This window comes from Varroa destructor, unplaced genomic scaffold (assembly GCF_002443255.2).
Source record: "Varroa destructor unplaced genomic scaffold, Vdes_3.0 BEIS01000002.1, whole genome shotgun sequence".
Taxonomy (NCBI): domain Eukaryota; kingdom Metazoa; phylum Arthropoda; class Arachnida; order Mesostigmata; family Varroidae; genus Varroa; species Varroa destructor.
In genome coordinates this window covers 5,298,042-5,324,192 of record NW_019211455.1, presented here as the reverse complement: position 1 = coordinate 5,324,192, position 26,151 = coordinate 5,298,042, and the positions used below count along the sequence as shown (strand labels likewise).

Below are 26,151 nucleotides of genomic sequence, written 5' to 3'. Positions count from 1 at the left end.
AATCTATAGTTTAAAAATAATATATTGTACCTTGAGAGGTTCGTCGACACAGTCGAGCAGATTAGGATTACTAAGTACCCGCTGTCGTAGAGAAGGGTAAAGAGGCGCTCCCTTCAAAGTGTCCTGGCCGTCCTTGGCGCCGTCATTCTCTAAATCATCACTTTTATTGTCGTCGTCATCTGCCGAGATGTCCCCTAGCACTGATAGGTTGCTTAGGTTAGGCTGGGATCCTCCTAGTTTCCGCATGCGCCTACAGAAGCATTCGAAAAAAGATATCTTTAGAAGGACCAACATTTAATCAGGCCAATTGGAGGCGTAAGATGCAAAAAGAAAAATGCATGGTGGACACGAGTTACATATTTGAAAAGCCTCATAAAATACCAGAGCCCTTTCAGTTTCACTATACAATATGCACCTGCTAATATAAAGTGAGGCTCTACCTTAATTCACTTTCGCGTTCTTTGAAGAGTTTAAGTTCCTGCTGAATCTTGCTTTCAGCGGTAATAAGCCCACGGCGCGGACTGAAAACGGATTTCCTTTCAAGATTAACCGAGCCAATCTCAAGGCGTGATCGACTCGATTCTGTCCAGCGGGGCTCAATTGGACCCGTCGGAACTACGTCCCTCCCCTGGCTAGCAATGAACTTCTGCATACTAATACCCCGCGCGACAGGTCCAAAGCCGGGACGCCGGAAGGGCGTGTACGTAAGAGACGAGGTCCCTGAACTCGATGATCCAGAAGAGAAAGTCCTCTGTCGCGGAGTGTGAGTACTATCTGTATTGTCAGCTTGGCCGATCTTAGCTACTTTCGAGTCGCTACGCTCTACTGAAATCGTGCGTATAACACCCTCCTTTTTCAGTTCAATCTCTTTGCGAGTTTGCTCTTCGATCTCTTTCTGAATCTTGGAAGTCACAGTGTGACGCATTGCATTTCGGGATGTTGTCGGTGGAAGATCAGAACACGAAGACGAAGTTGACGACGTAGTCGAACGCTCTGAAAGAATCGATGACGAGTCGATCGAGTCTTGACGAACCTTGCCTGCAAGAAGTCCCTTTTCACGACGAAGCGCTTCGTCGCGTTCCCTAGCTAAACGAATCTCGCGTTCGATGGGAGTCTCATTCAAGTACACTGTAGTCTCAGGTACTTCATCGCCATCATCCAAAGGCCGAACTTTAATCTGACGACGTCCGGTATGTTTCACTACAGACAAAAAAAAAAGTACAGATTATATTCGGAGACATTTGTATGTGGTCTAATACACAATGAAAGTACGAGGTAATACGTGCACAAATCGTTCTCATACCTAAATGCATTCTTCAGCAAAATTGTTCAGTAAATATAATTTAGAAAGGGTCATGCGTACAGGTTCTCACCGTCAAGTAGTATCTTATCACATCTGTAGGATCATTGATACAAGGACGCATAGATTCCACTTACATACGGCGTTCTCTAAGTATTCGCATAGCATCAATACATAGCAGTAAAGATACAACTATACTGAACTATACCGGAAAATATACGTACATGAGGGCGAGATGACGCTACGCGGTACAGACGCAGTTGTTGCTTTAACAATTTCAAACTTCTTATCTCCTTCTTTCTCCTCCTTGGTCTGGACCTCCTGGTTCTGCATTTTTAATTCTCGGTCCTTTTGAAATCTCATCTGGAGGTTTTCGCGCACTCGTCGTAGTTCCTCCTCACGCTGTTTTAGCTGTCGAATCTCATCCTCAATTTTGGAAGCCCCGGAGTCGCCGACTCTGATACATTTTGGTGTGGAAGTAGCTAGCGGTTTGTACGAAAGTGATTTGGCCTTGAATGAGGGGCGGTCGTCCTGCAAACCCAATATGAGAAAACATAATTAGGTGGTGTATTCAATAGTATAAACTTCTCCGTTTAAGGTAAAACGAAACGGATACTTTTTAAAATGGACTTCTTCTAAATGTTGACTGCGAAATCATTAGGATTTAAAATTGATACCTACCATGCAAATGCGCGAGAAACTGAAATCGGCATGGAACATACCAAGGCTCAAGTTAAACGAACCGTAATTGATGACCCGTCTTTATTATTATTGGCTTCGAAACTGCATTGGTTCGAGCTGTTTACTACTGCTTGAACGTTGTGTGAGTATTCAGTCTACAGAGCCCCTTTATTTGACCTGCAGCGTTGCCTATTAATTTTAAACAAATTTCAAACCTGAAGTAACTTTTCAAAAAGATACTTACTAAGACAGTAATATTAGAGGAACAATTGTAAATACCGTTCAGGTTTTATAAAGTGAACAAGTTTGTGACTTCCATTGTCATAGCAATACATTTAATTAACACCTATGCAGTTCATGAGAGTGAATTGCATTTTAATCAGCGTAAATCTATTTTTACTTACAAGGAGATTCCTGGTGCTACTGGAGAGGTGCCCAATTTTCTCCTCAGCTTTACGACGAGCCTCGAGTCTTTCCTTTTGAATTTCTTCTTCACGTTCCTTTTGCAAACGGATTTCCCTGGCAATAATGGTTTCCTCGCCACAAATCGGCTTGAGGGCTTGTGGCATTAGTTTCTTTGGGTCCACCTTCAAGCATAAATAGAGGTTCAGTGTTAAGTTTAATCGAACTTAACACTGGTACAATATAAGGTACAATTTGACTTCCAGCTATCATCATCCATTAAATCACTAAAGCTTGATGCTGTTACAGCTAACCAATCAAAATGGTGTCTTTCAAAACGTATTTCTGCATATGTTCCGATTTTGATTACGTAAAAAAGCTTAATATACTTTTTGCTAATAAAGAATAATGTCTCGGATGCTACCAACGCGCTGAATTGCAGAAAAGGTTATTAGCAATAGAATCTGCAACTTACGCTCATAGGTGGTCTGAGGGTCTTGAGAGGATCTGGGGTTTTGTTTCGTTCCTTGGTATCCTGTTCGCGTTCCTGTTGCTTAGTCTGTAAAGTCAATTCTTGTTCCTTCTGTGTTTCCTGTGTAGATTGTCCCTGATCACCAGCACGTTCTTGGATCTGACCAATATCCTCAATATCTTGCTTGCATTGTATTTCGCCTAACAAGTCATCCTCTTCTTCGGGAGACGAGCACTTAAGCAAAAGGTCGCTGTCGCACTCCGGATCGGACAACGCTAAGATGACAGAGGAGCAAGTTACCAACAAGGTTAATCTTGAATCGAGAAAAAGATCAATCGTTACTCGACGTACAAATCTACGACTAGTGAATCAATACATTGACTTTGTGTTTGTCCAGCAATCACGGAAAAGGGTACACAAAACGCAGAATAATGCTATTATTAATAAATGCGTTACAGATCACGCTTAGCTCGACACTAACCTAGTATAACTTAATAAGATATAAATTAAAAAGGAAAAGTATATATATATATATATATATATTATGTAAGCTTTCATTGGGCGCCAGATTTTAACCAATAGGAGGCTTTAAAATACCTACAAAAGTGATAAGATCAAATGGCCTACCATTATTATCATGAATCTCAATACGTCATAAACCTCGTATCGATTCTGCAGCTTATCGCAAAAGCATTAGCAGAACATTCAACTCTGTGCAATCTAATTAACAGTAGGACGCCGTCGGAAGTCGCAGCATTATCTAACAGCATGACAGCATAACAAATTGATAGGCCGATCATGTATGGATACGCCTTTATACCGTTGATCGACCAGTAAAATAGTGAAATATCTACCGGTGTGGGGAAACCTCTATACATATTTGGTTTTGGTTCAAATCGAAGAAATCGACAGCGGCGGATATTGCGATAAAATAACATCCAAATTATTAAGGTTTTAAATAGCTAAAGGAATTACGATGTTACATGTATCTATACGCTGATGTACACCCGTATACATCAAGGGGCGAATCGAAAATTGACGGTCCGAAGTTAATCTCCACAGCAACCCCTCAATTAAGTGTAGAAGCTTATTGATGAACGCATTTTATTAGTGTTGCAGCATTATTACGGTTATGCACGTTCGTGCAGTTGACGTACGTACCATAAAGGTGAGCTCAAGATGTGTTTTCTTACGGATGTGGCCTTTCAGGCCGATACACTGTTGCAATAGACGATAGCAAAGAGCAGACAAATGGCTCGCGGACGCAGCCGTCGCCTTACCGCTAATAGGAGCGGTGTCTTCTACCATAGTGTTCTCCACTATTTTCGGCAATATAAACCTTGTCAACCATATACATGAAGTGAGCTTTGATAGCATTGAGCCATATGTACTGTGCTCGAATAGTCTACGATTATAAGACGAAATGGATCAACGAAACGGCGCCGTTCATAAGAACCTACGTACATAAGGTAAGGGTAACAACGACAACTTAACATTTAAGATGAAACTACCAATTGCCTCGTAAGCAGCTTAGACGCTCCATTAAACGAGCAATTTCATAAACATGGCTCTGGCAACAAAACAAGATGAGCCTAGACTATAAAGACGGACCACTTTCAGTGTTTGCATTGGATAATTGATTATAGGAACAGTGAAAAGCCAGCTATCCTCTTGTATTATTTTTTCGACACCTACTTCTGTTGGATGTATGATAATAATTTAAGACTAATCCTGAGCTAGGCCACTGCGCTTTTCGCGCATTTGCTTTTTTCGCACGATAAAAGATTTTTCTCATCTTCGTAAATTGACATATAGTTTAAATGGCCCTATGTTCTTCAAAAGAAAACATGTCGAAGCCAAGCATATGTTGAAATTGTATTTGTTATGGGTTAGCCGGCGACAAAACAGTGTATGTTTTAGGGAATAAACAAATCAAAAATAAGAATTTGAACAGTATCAGCCCAATCGTCATATCTTCCTTCGTCGATTTCCGTTTCCGCTACAAGTCGAGGGCTTCAGGTCGTTTGACTGCCAATTTCGCTATTGTTAGCATGTCGCGTATTCGCTCACCAAACTCGCGACAAATCGATGGTACAGACGCCAAAAAGCGCGCCAAACGGTTCACAAATACACCGAGCGTATTTTAATGTAACGGTACTATTTTTTGACTCACATTTAATTTGGTAAAATGATGACGATGATTTATTCTACTGTCCGGACGAAGATAGACGTCACTACGATTAGCTCAATTGTGAACTGAGGCATCAACTCAATATAAGGCATATTGCCAAATCTTGATGCCTATTACAAGGACTCGATTGCTCGCCATGTGCAAAGAAGAATGGTAAAGGCTGCAGGTGTAACATTTTAATACAATATAGATTATATATTCGATTGAAGTTGACTCATGGGTCTAGTAGTATGGGTCATAGTATGGGTTTAGCTTTTTATTGCTTCGCCCTTCTATATTTCGTTCTTTCGGAGGATCGCTATTAATTCTTCTTCAACTAGTTAAGGAGCAGATGAACTATCTCCCTCTATATGAAAGCTATAATTAGGCCTGATATTTACATTGACTCAATAGCCTGTCACAACTGCTTTGTTAGGACGTTTGTCACAAAACGTAACGGGAAACAAGAGAATAGTTTACTCAAATTTTCTTAATAATATTTATCTAAATGATCCGCTTTCTACTTTTAAACAATAGATTGATGTAGGCCTTTCCCTAGAAAATTCCCAAATACAAGCAGTTAAGTGACAATCATCTTTGATCGATGAGTCTCCAAAGTAACCATTTTAACAACTAGGTATAACGAAGAACATATATAGACGTCGGGCGTATATGATCAAAAATTTCATAGCTATATCTATTACAAACCAGAGTTTGAATGATCATAGTGCGAGTGCTGTGAGCTGTTAGGCGAGGCAAGCATATCACGGGAAAGGTCCGATGTAATTGAAGAATCAACAGGAGATCGAGTCGCAGGCGATGCATTCAGTGGGGCGAGTGGGGCCTGATGAGTGGTGACAGGGCTTCCTACAGTTTCGAGAGGATGGGCTGTACCGTGAGCCTTTATTGAACAATCCGCATAAATTTCCTCCTCGGTTTCCACCTGTGAATAACGACGGTTAACCATTACTCAGATCAAAAAGAAAGCATTTACGACCCAAATTTACAGCGGTAGTCTGGTCTATATTTTGGCCGATAAGTTTACAAAAATGAGTGAAGTCCCCCCATACAAGATGCACGCAGTGATTATATAGCACCGCACCTCTTCGTAAACAGGATCTTTCTCCTCACAGCTTCCATAGTCTGAGCCGTTGCCTGAAGTGTTCTCGATAGACTCGAAGATCAGCTCTTCGGTAACATCCTGAAATTACAGCGAGGGGCAACGATTATATTGCAAATGCACGAACTCGTAAAAAAATACATCTTGCTCACTGGAAACTACTGGATGCAGACACTTCTGTCGTTATGTAATCAGATTATCTTCAGAATTTCGTGATTAAGATATATAGGAGGATGAATCTGGGCTCACTGTTAACTAACTCATATCAGTTTTCATAACGATTTTTCAGCTTGTCACCATTTGGCCACCTTTCTCACAAAAAAAAAACGTACACACGAATTTCAAAAAAGACTCAATTGCTAGAGCTTTCTGTTTTCTCTAGTTACAATAAACAAGACAGCAGCGACACAACGCGGGAATGAAGGCCAGCTGTGAATAATGGGCAAAAACAAATGATGCCAACAATTGCGCTAGCATGAAAGCTAGCCAGAAAAAAGTGCCAATTTTTCACGATGATTCGGTACGTTAGCAGCAAACGCTACGTAGAATTCGCTCCGAAAACTGTTATATACGAATATGAAGAGGCCATCAGCAGAAGGGGCATCGCAGTAATGGCAAAGTAGCAGCCGTAATGAACTACTACTACGATTGATGTCATCCGTTTCCTTCGTTCCGTGCTGCAAAATGACGCGACCGTTACAATAACTATACATTATATCCTAATGATAAAAGATAACGGCTAACATCTGATCAGCACGTGACAGATGTTGTAACTTTATGAGCAGTAGCGTAATAACGGTAGGAAGAACATAATAAACATTACAGAAAAGAGGAAACAGGTTCAATGGATGCATAAAAAGAGAGGTCGTAGTTGTCTTCTTGCGTGCTTATTAAATAGAGTGCATCGGAAAAGTCAACTGAGCTTCATATGGAACACCAATGATATCAAACCGTGATGTTCACTGGAATCGTATAATAACAGCAATAGCATACCACTAAATAACATATAATATTACAGAACTAGTGAATCGAAACGCTATAATTAGAATAGTAAATAGTGTTATTAATATATATATATATATAATGATACAAATGTTATTACCGCAGCTTTTTAATCAAACAAAAACAAAACTGATTGGCTTATTCATTTTGTTGCATTCTCCTCATGATACTACCGGTCTCTGGCGCCGGCAGCGTGTGAAGCATGCCGTGCACGTTATAGGCAGGATAGAGAGATGTTTATTATTCATAATAACGTATAGTCGTCCTTTCTCTCGCTCTCTCGGTCTGCTCTTACGCGTAATTTTTCGACGCCCAGCCTTTTTATGATCTGATACCTGTACTATAGATTCCGCCTTTCGTATTATGGAAGACAAGCCTAGGTTTCTTTCATTATCTAAGAAACTGAGGGCACGTCCACATTCGCGAACAGGTATGCGATAAAGCTAGGTAGTAAGGCAGACAGCATTGTCAACGCAACTATATCCATCGACTTCACTGCTCGATTTTTTTTCTTGTGAGCTGGTAAGACCTCAAGGCTCTTCTCTAGCGGGTGCAGCTATAGTTAATATCTGCTCTTGCGGAAGCGCTAACTGACGATGACAGAAGGTTCAGTCAGAAAAAGACATCGAGGATAGCTTCCTAGCATAGATACACAGCGCACCGAATGCTCCGTTTCAGCCCTCTCAGCTGAAAAATAGATGATCAACGGATAACAGAATGCTATTATATGCACTTTACGTATTCGTGTGCCTGCGTAACCAGTGCACAAAACCGTAGAGCTCAGTAGTGGGGCACTGACTCCGTCTACGGTCCGATGCCCTTTCGATATTGTCGTCGTCGTCGTCACCACATCATTACAATCATCATCATCAGTAATAATAACAACAACAACAATAAGAGCTGACTGCCAGTTGCAACGGAATCTGCACCTTCGTGAAAAGTGTGGCAATTTCAGCATTAGTGGGAGGTTGCCAATTGTAGACGTTTTCTTTCTGATCGTATTGTTCCAGACAATTTTTGGTTATTAATGTGAGTTCGGGTCACTTTTGTCTCTGCATTACTAGTTCTCTTGTTAAGAAACTGCAGAGCGTAGTTCATATCTCAAGGTCTTCAGTGATCTTCGGCACCTGTAATGGCAATCGATGAGGCAGTCGTTGGGTTCGCCACAAAGGCTAATCACATGCACCCAGACTAGTGAATAAGTACGAAAAAAGATGTAGTATATTACAAGAACAACCTCGTTTAGGATGTGTGTGTAGCTCCGACAACGTGACGCCGAACGATGATGACTCTAAAACGGCACGTGTACGGCAACGCAAAACTGCACTTAGCACTGTTATATTGGATAATTTCTGTTGTTCCTGCTTTCGAGCTTTTCATTCTGCAATGAATGAGATTAACAACGAGAAAAGTATGTGAAGAGTTTTGCCCTGCGTCCATCAGTTACTTCGAAGGATTAGGGAAGAGCTTTGCTATAAGGACAACAAAGCTAATGCTGTATTTCTGCTCTCACTATAAAATAAGAGTTTTCGTACGCAACTTCGATGTGATAATTATCACAGCGAAGTAGGCGTTATAACAAATGAGACTCGAACAGGTTTTCAATGAGGTAACAGAAGACATTTGCCAAAAATAGAAGAAAATAATATAAAGTTCCTAGTCCTATTGACTGTATAATTTCTCAGGTACTTGTCTAAAGAGTGCTTTTCAACCTTTACTTATTATGTCCATAAACAGAAGTAAAAAACCGTCAAGCATAATGATCTTTTAGAGATACGGTACATTGCTCGTTATACTTCAAATCTAATTGTGAAATTGAAAAAGGTCTTCATCAATTAAATCTGTCCAGTTTGTCCAGTTGACCAAGCGTGTGGGCTGATATGATACGAAATACTACTATCTATGGACAGCCATATTTATTTTCTATTTGATCTCGTCTCGAGACTGTTGTACGTCGACGATACAGCAGTTTCGATAAAAACGAAAGCATTATATCACTTGGTTCTTTAGGCTACAACTGTTGTTTCAGATAATCTGGCCGTTTAATAGTAGGCTCGCGTTAATACATTAGGTTACTTATACGCCGTGGCCTAAAAACAATGAACAGTTATCATTCCCATTTAGATAGAGATTTTCAATTATCCATATTTCGTATTTCCATAAGCATTTGGTTAGGCTGTTCATGAAAGCACTGAAGTGTAAATATTCCCCCAAATAGATTGACCTCACTTAGATAATACATGACGGCAAATAATAGTGCTATCTTTAAATATGCCCTCTCTATCCTAGCTTTTGTTTCTCGAACAATTGTATCAGTTATTTCAATGGACTTAGTATGCCATACTCAGTTGCATGGCTTTTGCGAAACTTCCGCAGATCTCATGTGTTCATGTACTGTCAAGGGAAATTACGCAGTTTTCTGAAAACTGCTCGCTAGCTAGATTTCCATAACTGCGTGGCTGCCTAGGGAGACGCTACACCGTGTTACGATTAACACTGCGCTTTTGAAGGCAAAGGGTACTGTGAGCATTCTCAGTTATTTGCCCATTCATGGCATACCCCATATGAATTCGCCGTGTCGACTATGCTTCAATCAGGCCACAGCAACACCTACCCATCCTCATTAAGCCTCAATGCTAAAAATAAACACTCGCTTAGCTCTTTTTCGGCGTCTTCTGCTGAGTGAGCATCCAGTTTTCGTTGCAATGTTGGTTTAGCAGACGAAACATGCAGCATCAGTGACGCCGACGCGATTAGCCCAGAAACCCATGTTAAATGGCGGACCGTTCTCCTCTGCACTATCAGGGAAAGTTTGATCATTGCCCATAGTCGCCTCGAACTAGTGAGATACATAGACGTTGTCTCGGTTTTATTGTCAGTCACTCAAGCAGCTAAGTAACCAAATATTGAGACGGTCTCGCCAATATTAGCAGGAACGGTTACCGTCGTCCTCGAAGGGATACCATATCTTGCGTATACCATTGTCACCATAATTGTTTATTGTCTTATTTTGTGGTAGCACCACCACCAACTACTACTAATGTTGAAACTATTCTTCAAGAAGCGTTGTTTCGTCGTCTTCAAATAGTATATATAGTTTTAAAGAAGGGTGCTTATTTGAATGGTTCGTTGTAGATCCAACTGTAGGCCGGCAGGAGGGCGCGGGTCAATAGTGCTGTGGTAGAAGTGACTTTAATTAGTATTTGGTCATGCAAACTAGGCGCAGGACATCCTAGCATTGCCTGTAATGCTGTTGGAAACAATGATGAAAAATAACCGTACCAGTAATCGGGGAAATATATTACATATTAAGGCCAAGTGGCTATTTTGTGTGAAAGCAAGCAGAACCATGCTCTGTGCCTCGCCTCCGTATGCAAACAGCTAAAGTCATTGCGTTATTGATCCCCCACATGGCATGTCATTAAAACGCAAGAAGGTCACCTGACATTTTCTCGAACTTAACTTAATTGAAAAGTAGGTTGAGCTTAAATTATGCGTTCCAGTCATTCACATGATATCCATGTTGTTTTACTAGCCCCGCTGCTTTTAACCTTTTTTTTTTTTTTTTTTCTGATTTCAGCTTTCTGGGAACATTTATTATTTAGCTATATAATTTTTTTTAATGAACTGTAAAAATTGTACGAGCCGTTTGTTAGTAATTCAGTTATGAAACTGAAAACGCTATTGCTCCTAATAGCAGATGATTCAAGATTGAATTGAATAGGTATATAATCGGCGTTGCCATCAGGTCGTTATCGGCCGCCTCACTGTGATCCTTGAGGCGTAACGCCTAAACCTTTAGCTTAAAAGGCCATTGCTGGCGCATCCTGTTGACTGTGAGTCAGCGCCATTTCATAGCCTCGTGGAGCTGAGCTTTCAATTATCTGCAGTCTTGCCGCACGTGCACGGATTTTTTTTGGGTATGGCGCAATTTAGCCAGCTGGCGAGCCTTGGTATCAACATGTACGGTTTTCGTTCGATCGGATGCGACTGCATCGAGACGTGCGACGCTGAATTGTCGGAGGAAATGACTTTCAGCTGAATACTTGTCAGGACAGCCTCACTATTACACTATAGACAGGGTGTCAAAAGAGCAATTGGCAGACTCTTTTGTATTGCTAGTCCGCTAATAGATGGTCACATACAAAATAATGATCTTGCTTTATAAGGTACCAGCCCCGTTACTAACCATCTTGTAGTATAAAATTCAGACCCTAGTATATGAACGTGATTTAATTTTGCTATATAATTTTATAATGAGCTTCCATCTTCAATTCTAGTTGTCGATAAAAGATTTGTAATGGTCTATGACCCAATATCTGCCTCGACATTTGCTCACTAAGCGAAATTTTAGCAATAAATAAGAAACAGAAATTAATCCCGTGTTAGCTCAATTCTGTTGACAGTGCGTCCGCAATTAGCCTTACGATATTGCCAGTGCGCCAAATCCGTTAACGGTGATCGTTTGCGCTTTTGACTTTCTGTTTTCCTTATTGAAGATAGATGAAGATTATCACTTGTTCCATCCGCTTCCAGCAAACTGAACCAGGCGTAGTGTATTATAGTAGTATAACAGTGCCGCCGTAACAGTGCAGCGTTGTGAACAAATCGATCAGGATTCAGCTCCGTCAATGTGCCTACCTTCGCTCATTTGACCTTTGCCACTGTTGTCGTAGCAACGCTTTCTACTCTTTGAAAGCTCGTAAATCTGCCTAATTCAATTCGACATTGCCACGACCGAAATCAAACACAATAAATACCATGATAATATCGTCATATTAACGATATACGTATGAGAGCGCATGTGCCATAATTGTGTACCCGGTCATTACGAATCGTTGTTTTTTTCACCCTTATTATCACTATCATTATGTTTATCATTACTGCCCATGTAACTATATAGCTAGGCCGTCCTAATAGAGGGTCCAATAAAAAACTTATCGCTATTTGGGACGAGAGCCCTTGATTGATCGCAATACGAGCTTTTTTTTTTGTTGACGTCAACTACAACGATGTTTCCGAGAGGTTGGACTAAATCGAGACGGTCCGCAAGCCAAACAAACTCATCGTTATAATCGTCAGCAGATAAGATGTGACGCGTGAGACTGGCGTCGTGGACATAAAAAAGTACTGCGCGTTCTAAAAGAAAGTTTCCATTATATTGATAGAGACACTTTCATTATGCATTAATTCCTCATATGCTCTTTTTTTTTGTCAGCAACGGGACACTTCTCCCTCAGCAATCTCGTGATGTCACGAAGACTCAAGCTAACAAACAGGTCTGAGCTTACACGTTTTGCAATATTGACATTTAGAAACGTCTAAAGTATCAGCCCTTGATTGTCCATCAATATATTTCGTATTAAGTGCACTTCCAGCCCAAACAGTTATTTCGCTAGAAGACTTTGCCCCATTATTCTTTATCCCTTTCAATGCTCGATAGTCCACCAGCTACTAGATATCCAGGCTAAACACTGACGGATGATATAGACGATTTGGGGCTTGTTGCTTCCTTCCTATAACTGGCGCTGGCAGGCCGATTGGAGGCCAACAACAGCTAATCGTCGAAGCATTGTGCCTTGGCTGTTTCTTGCGGTAATACCAAATTTTGCTATTCTTCACGACCTGGCAGATGAAACAGTGCTGATGTCTTCTCTATTCCATTGGCGGAGTACTTCATCTCGTTAATGACAGGAGCGTACGCGGGCCATGATACCGACAGGTGCACGATAACAAAATGATGAAGTGCACTAGCGTCGGAGTGAGTCAACGATCGAATATTCATGTCGTCGACAAATTTATGCACAGAAGGAAAAATCTTCCAGCCCAACATTTTCGTTTTCTCGCGGGACTACCTACCTGCTTATTAGTTTTTTGCTTCGAAATCGATGTTCCGCTTCCTGTGGCTAGCGGTGGCAGTGACATTTTGTAAACCGTTCCTGTAACTGTGTTTTTACTATACTTGGCGTTGAATACCGGGATATTTCATATTGTCACGCGACCACATACGGCGATGCTGGCAGCGCCAAAAACAAATAACTTTTTACGGATTATTCTTGCTAATACGCAACGGTATGATAGCAAATGACAGGTCGCTTGTTTGTTGGTGTTTGGTCGTTGCTGTGACTTGCGTTTAATAGCAAGGCGCATGAAGCTATCATTGGTGACCAGAACTTTCGACTGGGCCGTCGGCAGCATCAACAGAAAATAACAACGGTCTGACGATTGCCTACAGAGATAAGTGGCGAAAGACAACTAAAAAGCAATCGGTACCATTGATAAGTATAGGCAAACACACGCGCACTCGATAAAAATACATTCGGATAAATAGCACATATAGTTAACGTTTAGAGCACCGACTGTGTTAAATTCAGGTACGCTGTTAGTCCAACGTAACTTTGTTGAAATTTGTTTATTCGTTCCATTTTAGCTGTATGTCTAAATTTTGAGTGCAGAGCTCGAGTTTTTCTTTCAGTTAGTCACGCATGTTGCATAGTATGTACTCATGGACGGGTAGCGGCAATTAATCTACACGTTGTTTTTGTGTGTACCTGTGCGATACTTCCATTCACCTTATTCAGGTGGATAGTGGCGTCCTGACAGTTTGTGATGTGAGGCGCGTCCTTCTGCTGGTCGTGTTGCTCGTGGTGGCCAGTGGTCGCGTGGGTCAGCAGCTGCTGCTGCTGCTGCTGCTGCTGCTGCTGGGATGACTGCAGTTCGGGCTCTTCGTGGAGAATCTCCATTTCGATGCGTTCCTCTTCGTCTTGCCGGCGGGGGTAACTCCCGCCACCGTTGCCAGCCGTGTATCCGCCTTGCGACTCTGCAAAACAAATAAACGACATGCGATTAGGGCGAAAGAGTGATATTTAGAGTGGTAACGCCTCATGAAAAAACCACAAAATCTCTCATCAATTAACTGCTCTCCCTTTAGATCACAAACTTGCCATATACAAATACCTTAAAGCTTATGCTATTGCATTTTGTACATCCGTTTTCCTACGGTAACGTACGTTTTGGCAAAACAAAAGAAGTAAACACAACTGAAAACGGTACCTGTTGCGCTGACAAAAACGACCACAACAGAATGTAACGAGTTCATGTTGTTGTGAGACCTGACTGAAAAACTGACAACATTAAGCAAATTTACAATTAAATATATGCTTTTGTCTATCATTTCCAGGTCCTGATATTAGATTTCTCGCGAGCAGAGCCTATGAGGAAAGGTTCCGTTTATCTATCAATGTATGCAACAAGGTTGGCGGCAAGTCGATAGCTTATATTAACATGTTTTAATAACAAGTGTCCTTGAAAAACTACACAACAAAGGTCCCCCTACATATTTTCCTCTTAATAATCACAAGACATGAGATCGGTGCAACGTTAGCCAAAGTTACACTCGTTGATGACGGCACTGTAATTTTCTGCTCTGCAGAATTAAATACGCAGGGTAAAAAGGACGCCTGGGATGTCGTTAAACTTTTTATCCAAGTCAGCAAAGAGTCTATTCCACTGAAAAAAATATGCCATCATTAAAGGAGGATGCTATAAGCATATATAAATAATTAGAATAAATTAAAAAAAATGTAATAATACTACCTTCGATTACCAAATACGTCAGCTGGAAGCAGAAGACGACGCCGTAAAAAGCTTGTCTAAAATGACGTTTTTTTAGTGCCATAGAGGAAATCTTTACCTAACAAACTTATACAGTGGTGTTGAAGCTACAAACGTAGATACGCCGTCATGGAAGTTTAGACATTTCAATACGAAGCGTTTCCTCGAGTTTCTGATAAGGCCTGTTTATCCACTGTCTGGCAGACCAGGGGTAAGTTAATAATTTTTAGTGCTTATCGACGCGGCAATGACTGGGCATTATTACAGTTTAATCAAAGAAACGTTTTTAGCCAAGCTTAGTAACAACAGGCCTCGAAGGTCTAATTGGTAAGACGACAGAGTTACTTACAGAACCTTAAAACTAGAATCTTTAAGCATCTATTTTAATTATAATGCCAATATTTTCGACAAACGAAGGTGGTCAAAAGCATCGTTAAGATGATCCTTTTACATGTCTACACATTGATTTAGTATTGCTAAGTCTTGTCATCGGTCCTGGATTTAGGAACTCTATATTTTGTTGAGCTGTTCGCGTAATTCTTTTGTTTAAAAATAGCTTAATTATTACTGCTATTAGTTTTAATGCCGCAATATGGTGATAATTAGATAATTGCAAGCATGTGTGAATCGGATCAATGCTCCGTTAGTCTTTAATAGGCGGTCGCAGTCAGAGAGTAGTAGACTCAGAGTTGCTTTTTTGTGTTAGCTTCGGTCGGGGCCGCTTCTACTGACATTACATCACGACCATTATATGATACCATGATAGTATAGCAGTATTATGGCTGGTCATTGCCCAGCATAGCCAGACTCTTACCAACGAAGATAGTTGAACGACCATCCCTTTGCTGGCCGGTTGTAGACGTGCATTATTTCAACAATCATCAGCCGGATCGTCACATAGGTCACTGACTATTACAGTAATAACAAGATCGCGCTGCGGTCCTTCCGCCTGTTCTACGCCGCTGCCCCGCACGCCCTCTACCTTGTCACGCTCCTGTCGACAGATGATACAGAGCATCTAACCAGGTCATCTCCATGTTGCCGTACATCATATATATATATATATATATATATATATATATAAGAACAGTAGCAAACGTTTCAACGATGTTGATCCAAAAAGGTAGAACTACGCATCGTTCCCAATCGCAATCACATGCCATCCCAACGTGAGAATGTATGCAACGAAGAGAAAAAATGGCCCAGAGCTGAATGTCGATGCCAGTCGAATAGATAGTTACGGGTACATGGGCTGCACATGGGCCCCTGACCGGTCATGCCCACCATTGCGATTCCGAATCCCGGACTGTTGTATTTGTTGTTGAAGAGGTATCGTGTTAAATGTTAGCGGCGGCGTTGGCGAGTGCCCTGGTAATAGCCGGGGCAGCCACAGACGTATGCGTAGCTTTAAATCACCGTTTTCCGTGTGTTTATTAAACTTCGTTTCCTCAGTCAGTCCCATCAGTATTCATCATTGTTCATTGTCGAACGACTGTTAAAATGCCTTCTGTCCCTGAAGCCAAAGCCACTGGCGAAGATGGACCTTCGTCTGTAATAAAATTTATCTTGTGTAATTTTGCCTGCTGCCCCGCTGCCCGGAGACAAAAAATGGACAGAACTGAATAGACTATTTTAGCTGAAATAGTCAAAATTGTTGAATAATTTTCCGCTACCACCGTCAAGTGACCACCAACGGAACCGCTTACCTAGACTGTAAAAATAACAACGCGACGCATGATGCAACAGGATGGTTGCCCCTTATTTTGGAGAAGGCTGTAGGTGAATATAGAATTTCTTTTTAGAAAGGCTAACTTCATGGGCTTTGGTTGGTCTTATGCGTGGAACCTAGTTTGATTCTCAGATGTTTACGGCTCATACTTAGTAAGCTTCTGAAATTCAAAAAGCCGATCTTTTAGTTGCATTGTACGCATAACAGATAGGTGCATTTTGAGTCTACTCAGCTGCAGATGTTACCGTGAGATCTGCTTTGTAACTACATAGATAGCTTCATAACAATAGTTTACCACCAGGTAGCGCTGGGAAATTTTGTGCTTGGTTTTTTTCATATGTCTCATTGGTCTCCGACCCATTGAATGCAAGCACCGTAAACCTTTTACCCGGCTCCAGTTGTCAAGTCTGTCATGACTGACTCGAAGGTTTAAGCACATACCACTTATAATCACAAACTATATACTATATGTTATTGATAAATTATCTCCGCATTTTAGTTTCTATTGACATACTAACTTTCGTACAAATTGTTTCGTCACAAACAATGTTACATGCCAATGACTTAGGGTCGAAAAACGGGTTGAGTTATCTTCGCCTATTATGGCCTATATATATACTTTCATCTTTTCAAATGAAAGATTGATGGTGAAATTTTCACAGCTCACACGGGATAAACGGTCTTTTAGCTTTATGTCGTTGCGTGTCTCTACCTATCTGCTAACCTGTTCTTAAACATCGACAAGCGTCGATACGCGTTCGGCTTCAGAGTGTTAAATTCAAGCTTGACCACAATTACTTTTTGCCTCGAATCGGACGATTATACAAAGCGGGTACAGATTCGTCGTCGTGGCCACCGGCAGTCAGGACGAAGCTGCTTTTGACAATCGGTGACGACAAATCTGTCCCTATCGTCGCTCGCGTCGTTACAACTCTCTTCGTTATTGTTGCTCCATTGGACGCTGGTCGAAGCAAACAGCAAACACTAGAAAACACCGACCTACTTCGAGCTTCCCATGAAAATGAACGGACCACTAATTTACAAGCCGTGCACTACCCAAACCCATAGCAAAACTAGCATCCACCAATAGGTGACTGCCTGCAAAAAAATCCAAAATCGCAGCTAAAACCACCGTGCACGCGCTTTGTATTTAGACCGCACCTTATTATCCTCTAACTATTGGTGAACTAGAGTCACAACTGGTGTACAGCTAGGTAATTTCTGCAAGTAGAATGATACGCAAGTCAACGGGCCAATACACTGCCTCATTACAGGTGTTGAACGGGCTTTAATGCAGAACGTGTTAACAAACAACATGTCCAATGGAGACCCTCCAGCCCCCTTTCCTCCCGCCGGCCCGTCCCAATATACATATAATGGAGAAAAGATAATGATAATTGCTGCGGTGTGCCCCGGCATCATTTCATTGTAAGCAAACGCGAACCCTGCAAGCCATGAATGAACCTGCAATACCTCAACAAGTATTGCTGCTATTTCGCCCCCCTTTTTCGCTATTTGTCCCTATTCCTTGTGCGTGCCGTCAGCGCTGAACTATGCTTAGGACAAACCCTTCCACTGTTTTACCTTGAGCATGTTCGTCTTCGCGTTCGTTGGCGTCGTTGTTTTGCTCCTCTCCGCCCGTCCTCCTGAAGTTGCTCCTGTGTTACTTATTCTAACCAAGCTGACCTATCCATGAACTTGTATCTGGCAATCCATCTACGTGTCGAATGTAGTCATAGATAGTCAGGGCAAACCAGCTTCTCAATGTTGGTAATCATGAGTCATTAACACAACGAAAAAGAAAAGCGTTCACCAGCCCGTCGAGGGAAGGATAGGTTGCTTCTTTATTTGCCTATACGCTACACTACAGAGAAACGCGCAAATCGCTTTGAGGTGAACATGAAATGTATGATGTATTTAATGTAACACGGTGGTTTTGACTGTAACGGCCGTTCTGATATCGTATCTGCCTCATAAAATATTGTAATCCCAATAGTCGTAAAATTAGCGTAAGTGAATACCATCATTTACGCGTTTTGCCGCCACCGTCGCCACTATCCTGACACCTACGAGGCTCGGTAGAGGCAACGCAAACGCAATAGCCCAACCCTGTGTATGTATGTACATAGTACTGCTACATGAACAAATGATGTGCAATGTGTAAACAATGAATACCCGTCTCACACTGTAGCGTAGCATGTCTTCAGTGATTGTTCTGTGTTGGCAGGGGCTCCGGAACAGTCTTCGAGCTTCGCTCACTCGCTTGCCTGACCAACCGTTGCCCAGGGTTCTATCCAAACCAAACTACAGTCGGTCGGTGCCGTTTGCCACCTGCATTCGGCTGTACGTTTTTTCCTCTACTGAAGCGCTCACGTACAAAGTTTTACCAAAAGGTCAGAATCAATCCATGTGTCTGGGTTTTTGATATTATTTATTATTATATATACGTAGTATCGCACGTCTGGTAAAAACGACCAGCTACCGGTTTCCTGGGTATTATCCTGATCGGGATGCTGAAGAAAGGGAGACAGGGCAAGAGGCAGCGTATTTCGGGCAGCATTTGTTTGTTCTCCGTCTTGAGGTTGCATTTTGTCTTCGCTCCATAATGATCCACCGCGTTCCGGTCTGGATTGTTGATGCTGCTGTTCCTGTATTCACTAGCGACCTCACGTTTCATCAACACCAACTATCCCCTTCAATTATTCCACTTTTTATGTACATATATATAAGGAGCCCGGACAAACCGGAAAAAGAACTGAATGGAGCATAATGTAAAAAGGGTACAGTTACCCACCATCATTGTTCTTTACAAGAATTTTTGAGCAAAAAAGTAAACAAAGATAAATACAGCTTTATCAACAAGCTTGTAGATAACGTGGAAGTAGTAGTGCGTCACTAAAGTCGCAGCATCACGAAACGTACGTGTCTGACTATGCTCAATTGAAGGCATGAGTATACAAAGACCGTATTCGGTAATAGCCTATTGAATATGATGAAGTAATACCGATTCTTCCAGTGGTTTACTTCCAGTGGTTTACCTACCGTACTTATTCGCTCACAGACCAGAATGACGCTGAGAAAAACGTGGAAATGGGATCGTAATTTTGAATTTCATTGAAGCATCTCTATTATAGAAGACAGAGACAACGTAAAACCTATTTCTCATCCGTGCACTTAACTCGATCGTTGTATAGCGTTAATGATTCTATATGCGCTGCTTCGATTGAGTCTTACGACGAAGCTTTATCCATACTAAAAAGACACTGAAATCGTATAAGAGGAAACCATAGCGATTCATACGAGTTCAGCTCATCTAACCTGGCTCTATACTTATAATCACGTTCACTGTTTACCACATATGTACAGTAGATAATAATTTTTTAAATATACCAAAATAATTTCTAGCGAATAGGTATAACCTCTCGCTCGCTCGCTCGCTCGCTCGTTCGTGTCTCACTGATTCGTCAGTGGCAATAGTACTCAGTGAGGAACCGTGCTATAGAGGAGGCCCGCGAACAGCTTAAGATACCATTATTAGAAAATTATATACGCAACAATTGAACGTACGTTTCTTGGTCTACTGACACTTGACTAGATTTACGACACGTCTATTTGAAAAGCAGTTTTGTAAATTGTTTCTTTGATCGCTAACGTTGCTTTACGGTGTCGTTACGAGCCTCGAGGATGCTCGGAAGAACCGGTGGCATTTTTAAATTGAAGTGGAAAAGATTCGCCGAAAAATTACGGCTGTATCATGATTAAATTTTAAAAAGTAAATAGTATCTCATCAGATACAAATTATCAACTTCTGTTGACGACTGTCGCTACGCCTGCCACTCAGCTCTGATCAGATCGGACGTCTCATTCACCAGCAGAGTTTGTATCATTTGCGTGACTCAGTCTCGTCTCTGACAGCATCATCGATATACAGTGGGTCAGTTGAGAAAGAGGCTTTCTATTGGCTTCGTTATGATTTGACTTCTGCGTTTACTTCCGATATTCACATTCCGTCATCTGGACCTTCCTTTTCTATGAAAAAGTTCGTCGGTAAAAAAAAGTAAGATCTTAACGGTTAAAATCGTAGCAGATATCGACTAGAACAGCCACAACGAAACTTTCGTATCTGAAATTACTATCAGATTCGCATGTATCTATATACATAGTGGAAACAGGCTTCTGCACTACGCCAGCTCGTATTCTTTCCATTTTATCCGACTTCCGAGACTAACTTCAGTAGGCAAAAAAAAGATTTGCAACAAGCAACGAGGCGACAAATCGGTGACGCCGTTCTCTATAGGAACAACTGCTGTTAGACAAAAAAAAAACCGTAGTATTTCAGTAACCGAGCCAATAGGGGGACGGTAATGCACGACAGAAACGAGGTGCTCGTGTGAGAGACGGAACCAAAAAGAATAGGACGAACGTAGAACTGGACGGCAGCAGTCCAAAGGCATGATGATTTTCGCCATCACTTGCCCTTGACGGACGCTGTTCATTCAAAGGAACGGAACGATCTCCGTAAAGCTAAGACGCTACTATTAGTCGGGCGTGGCAAGGTTAGCCTGAAACGTTCACTCAGAACAAATCATATCTCGAAGGCAAACCTTGAGGGAGTACACAACGTTATCATAACTGCTGTCATGATATAAACTCATAGAACTTGAAGTATATGAATACTTTCACCTGCCATTCTATATCTATAGATTGATTCAGCAGCATATTTCTCACCTGAACTTTTCGTATCACTAAGGTATCACATTGTCGTCCGAAAATAACTACTTTTTCTTTGGCGAACTGGCCCACTCCCATGGGGCCTAATAGCGACAATTGTGACAACTCTCTGAATTGACTAAAGTGGACTCTGGAAATATTGCTGATCAGGGACGGCAGTAACTAGTAGTATGAACTCGACAAAGAAATTTTGCCTAACCATCAATTCGATGTACCAACTGTGGGATACTAGGACATAGATGATCCTCTGTTGCTCGCCCATCGTTGTTAAAGCATCGTCCTGTCGTTTCATTCTATCGATGGGTAATATGTTCTTCTTGGGTCAATTATTGCTCGCGTCACGCTACGCCTATTCTTAACTCATCGTTAACGATTTCGATGAGCAAACAGACGACGGCTTTCTTATCCGTCTGCCCATCAGACCCGATCGACAATGTTTCTTTTAAAGTTCTGAGCGGCTTGCAACAGCCGCCGCGTTGTCGTTGCGAGTACTTCGTACCGTAATATTGCATGTGCTGGCTGCATTACTAGACCTCGAAGGCATATACAGTATGTCTTACCCCCTAGTAAGAAGTCGACCCCCATTATGAGTAGAAATGTGTTCAGATATGCGCTTCAATGGCGCAAGGCTTGCTTTCCTCCTCGTTAGAAGAGTGCTCCACGGCTTTATGGACAGTTATTTTACCTATATACAAATTATTCTATCCGAAGTCCAACGCAGGTTCTATTGTTAAGAAGTAAATTATGAAGACAGACCAACTTTCATTTTGTCAGCTTTATTAATAGCTATCTTAATGCCTTTGTGACTGTAGTATACCGTCAAGCGATGTGATGCCATCACTGTTGTTCATCTGGTAAAACGTTTGTGAGGGATACTGGAATACAAGATATACTTATTGCCTTCTAATTTTTAATGGCGCTATACAACGGAGAGAAAGCTCAGTTGAATATTGCGCTAATCATCAATATAATCTCGCTACAGATGACTCGTTTTTATTATAAATTACACAATTCTGATACAGTTAAAGAGAACGTTCTGATCTAACGGCCTACAAAGCCACACGTACGTGTGATAACACATGTCTGTAATGGTTGTTAAAATCCCCTAACGTTGCTAGCTTCACCAACATTGACAACATCGTACATTGAAATAGACCTATAGACATACACTCATGCAATGAAAACCCCATATAAGCAAGTCTACGATTACGAAGTGCCCATGCTAATGTAATACAGAGGTAAAGAAATAATTCTTTACATGGACATGGACCAGCGATAGAATAACAATGACCTATTGTATTCCTGGTAGGACAAAGTTGCTCGATATGATAAAAGTCTTTGTAGTCGAGCGCAGAAAAGATCTACTATTCTTGATAGAGCCTATATAATACCCGATAATAATTAGTAACTTTGCACACCAGTTTATTAGCTGGCCCTAATGGATGTATTTACTTGAACTAACAGTTCATTTTCACAGTCCCTGTGAACATATAAAGAGGTCTTTCCTCAAGTATAAACAACCGAGGATTGAATATTATCGCACGATACTACTTAGTAAAATACATGCATGACGCTGGTAGCAAGAAAGGGCATCCAGCAGCAGCAGCAGTTACGTAGTATTACTCAGCGTTCGAACATGTTTTCTTTTAGCAGATATGAGGATATTACGCCTTTCTTTTGCCAAAACTTAAAGTCTCCTTTTATTCTAAAGCACTATGCGTCTTCATCAGAGCGCCCAGCTGAGATATTATTTCTCCGAAGTTACCAAAAGGCTCTTATCCAGTACACATACAAGTCCCTTGCTAGGCCGCGGCCTGACCATTGCATTTCACCGTTACGCTATCCTCGAGCCAATTGCTGTTACTACATTTGCTTCAAGCGTCGTCGATAAACTGGCCCCCGTTGCTGCGGGTTAGCCGGATCGCTGATGAAGGAGCTGATCAGGTAGGCTGACAACAGCCAAAGCGTTTGTCAAGGGTGGCTTCTGTTGGATGGCCTGTTCTCCTTGCTACGCTTATAGAACACGCTATTGCCATCGCCGGCATTATCGCTTCACTTACTGCTACTACTCCATTATGGCTATGGCTGTCTATTTAATTTTCCAACGCTGTCAGCCTCGCCGTTGCGCGGCGTTGTTCATCATAGGCGCCACTGTGCTGAATCGCTTCTCGATCGGGGTTCGGGCCGCTACGGGCTTCTTGGCACTAAGACAACAACAACAAAATGGAAGACGTCGAGGCGGCGGTTGGATACGATGCTTCGAACGCCTAATGGAAAAAGAGCCGCAGGTATGTGCCTCAGCAGTACAGTTCTTAAGCACCTACTTGCTAAATATATGTAAAAGGTTGACACAGTGGTATAGAAAGAGTCAGAGAGAGCGAGCGCATATACGTGTATATACATATATATATATATATATATATGCTGCGTAAGCTAGTAGTAGTCATAACCGGTAAAAGGACCGTTTGCGCAGTATATGGCCAACCTGGCGTCGCCTGTTCAGCTTTCCCCGAGCAGTCTGCACAGTAATTCGGTGCCGCGTGCTTCGGGTCCCGGGCAACTGCTACTGCTGCTGCTGCTGTTGCCATGTGCTGGCTATTGCTAGGGCAGTTTCTTCCTCCGAAGTATCCTCGTTCTACTAGTATCGTCGGAATGATCGGGATCGATTGGGCAGATGATGTTTCATGAAGTGACGATGATGCTGGCTTGGGCCCGAATGAGCCATTTGTTGCTTTTTCTAATAGTGTTGCTTTTTTTCTTACATGATCGAGCACCGATGGCTTAGCTAGTTCGAACGGCGGCTGCAGCTAAAGGATTTCCTAAACACCCCTGGTGGACCATTCAATCCACGAAGGTCAATAAGGACCCACCGACGATTGCTCTACGACTGCCTTTTTCGGCTGGCCATCTTCGAGACTTCACTGGCTGCCGATGGCTACCTGAGTGACGGAAAGCACGAGATTTGTCCTCGCTTTTCGATGCCCCTCTTCGTTGACAAGGAATCGATTTAATCTGAGGCTGAAACGAGTCTCGACACAACCAGGTTCTAAGCGTACTACGCTACGGCCACTCGCATCACCATTTCGAAAACGAGGCGAGTTTACGTACAGGATTTGCGCGATGACACGTAACGCAGTACGCCTGGATAGATAGATAGATCGCTCGTGCCGTAAAATAGCGGTCGTTTGTTGCCGGTAGTAGCATAACCCAAAACGTGGGCAATAACCTTGACATGAACTGAACGAAAATTTGTCTATGTAAACAATATGCATCTACAAACCTATTCAAATTGCGAGCTCATATTATTCTCCGGAATAGCTTACATGCATTTTTCGCAAATGTAAGAAGACCGATAACTTCTAGCTGGCATCAGTTAACGGTCTATAATTTAGCCAATACTTGCACTGAAAAGGGCCGCTGGATTATTGGCGACCATTTTCTCATTGCGACCCGCTGTTAAGAGGCCAATCATTTTAGCTTATAGTGAATTGATATTCCGGGCGCAGCTGTTCGACGTTGTAAGCAGATCCTAGGATAGGATCCAGCGCCTGCTCTCATGGTGTTCTCGACTTAAAAAGTGTGCTCCAAATGAGCCAATGTAAGTTGACAGAAGCTCATTTTCTTGACAGAAGCAAATGTATCATGGTATTATTGTAACGTTCCGCGCGTGTATTGTTATCCTGTAGGCGATTTGATCCCGGTGCCTGCCAGCCCGCATCATGTAATCTTACCGTAACGAGATGACATCTGAGTGGATGACGATCACACGATAGTATCGTCGGATATACCCGTTAGTTCCCCTTTGATCGGTCTGTTATGAAACAGTCTCCTCGATAATCTGCTATGATTTCGTTTTGCTGTACACCATACAATTGGATGTCAAAATTTGCGTGAGAATAAATCTCATAATAATTAGAAAGTAACGGCCTCATTAGTGTGCACCTTGAGACAATGTATAAAACAGTAGAACATTTGTATTAATCCTATTACATGGGTTGAGAAGGACCAGATTTAAGGGGCAACTACTTTAATTATGCTACACGCGGCAACATTTCTAGGCTCTTGCTTATTCCGTCAATGGTCAACTCAACGAGACCGTTGCTTGTCCGCACGAACTTTGCAATGTCTCCAGCAAACAGATTCCGTTTGCTATAACCAGTTATCTTAACCTTGGCAACAGGCAGACTTTACCCCCTCCTAAACACCTCCAGACTGTATCTTAGCTTAGAATGAATTTTGCTATATGTTGTTTATTTGACCACGGTCTGCTTGCAATGTTCTTATTCGTTACTATCGTACGATATGAGCCCCATTCTATTAACATGCCCACGCAGCCGCGAAGCTGGCTAGATTTTCAGATAGGGAAGCGAAACTATTCGAAACGACGTAATTTATCTGTACTTTAAGAATACGTACTGTAGATTACATGATGTGTTATTCTCGATAGTTTATTTAGTCACTCCTCATGGGTCTTTACGGTGCCGCACTAGTAGATTCTACACCTCGGCTTTTATCATCAGAAACGTGTCATTATAGGTAAAATCGTTCAATACGGTTACGTTTATGACTTAACGGGTGCTATTAGCTGATTTGTACGTAGAAAACGTCCTTTGCTTTTGACGGCGGAAAGCGTTTGTCAGCGAACTGGTTTCAAAGACCTGATTTAAGCGAAAAGTTAGCTTCTCTTCATGTACATTTATATATTCGAGCAACATGGTAAAAAATCGTAAAATAACAACAACAAAAGTAGCTTATTTATCTAAATAAAAATTTTAATGATTAACAGTTGGCGGAGCATCCGCTATCGACATAAACTGCACACGCACTTATAGCTAGATGTTATCAATATATTTGAAAATTAACATTCATAAATTTCAGGTAGAAGCGATAGTTGACCGAGAACAAAACAACTAATATAATCAAAATTATA

At 41.7% G+C, this 26,151-nt stretch overlaps 1 protein-coding gene and 1 long non-coding RNA gene across 11 annotated transcripts in view; one reads left to right on the top strand and one right to left on the bottom strand.

Moving 5' to 3' along the window:
* The window catches only part of LOC111244514 (uncharacterized), a 102,179-nt gene that overhangs the window by 1,840 nt on the left and 74,188 nt on the right, over positions 1–26,151 (bottom strand). For 6 of the 10 annotated variants that reach the window (XM_086981222.1, XM_086981220.1, XM_022791721.2 and 3 more), the window contains 8 exons: positions 13,699–13,967; positions 6,128–6,226; positions 5,734–5,968; positions 2,859–3,130; positions 2,386–2,568; positions 1,525–1,831; positions 441–1,200; positions 31–250 (listed from right to left, as the gene is read on the bottom strand). In XM_086981222.1, coding sequence (XP_086837348.1) covers positions 31–250; positions 441–1,200; positions 1,525–1,831; positions 2,386–2,568; positions 2,859–3,130; positions 5,734–5,968; positions 6,128–6,226; positions 13,699–13,890 — 2,268 coding nt within the window. In that variant the 5' untranslated portion in view covers positions 13,891–13,967. Of the gene's footprint in view, positions 1–30; positions 251–440; positions 1,201–1,524; positions 1,832–2,385; positions 2,569–2,858; positions 3,131–5,733; positions 5,969–6,127; positions 6,227–13,698; positions 13,968–14,200; positions 14,272–15,575; positions 15,714–26,151 lie in introns of those variants that run through there. The other 4 variants (XM_086981215.1, XM_086981216.1, XM_086981217.1 and 1 more) reach the window with 4 other exon arrangements.
* LOC147757286 (uncharacterized) lies at positions 13,894–26,079 on the top strand. The gene is made up of 3 exons (XR_015322025.1): positions 13,894–14,021; positions 14,328–24,315; positions 24,908–26,079. It is a non-coding gene; the product is annotated as an uncharacterized LOC147757286 (long non-coding RNA).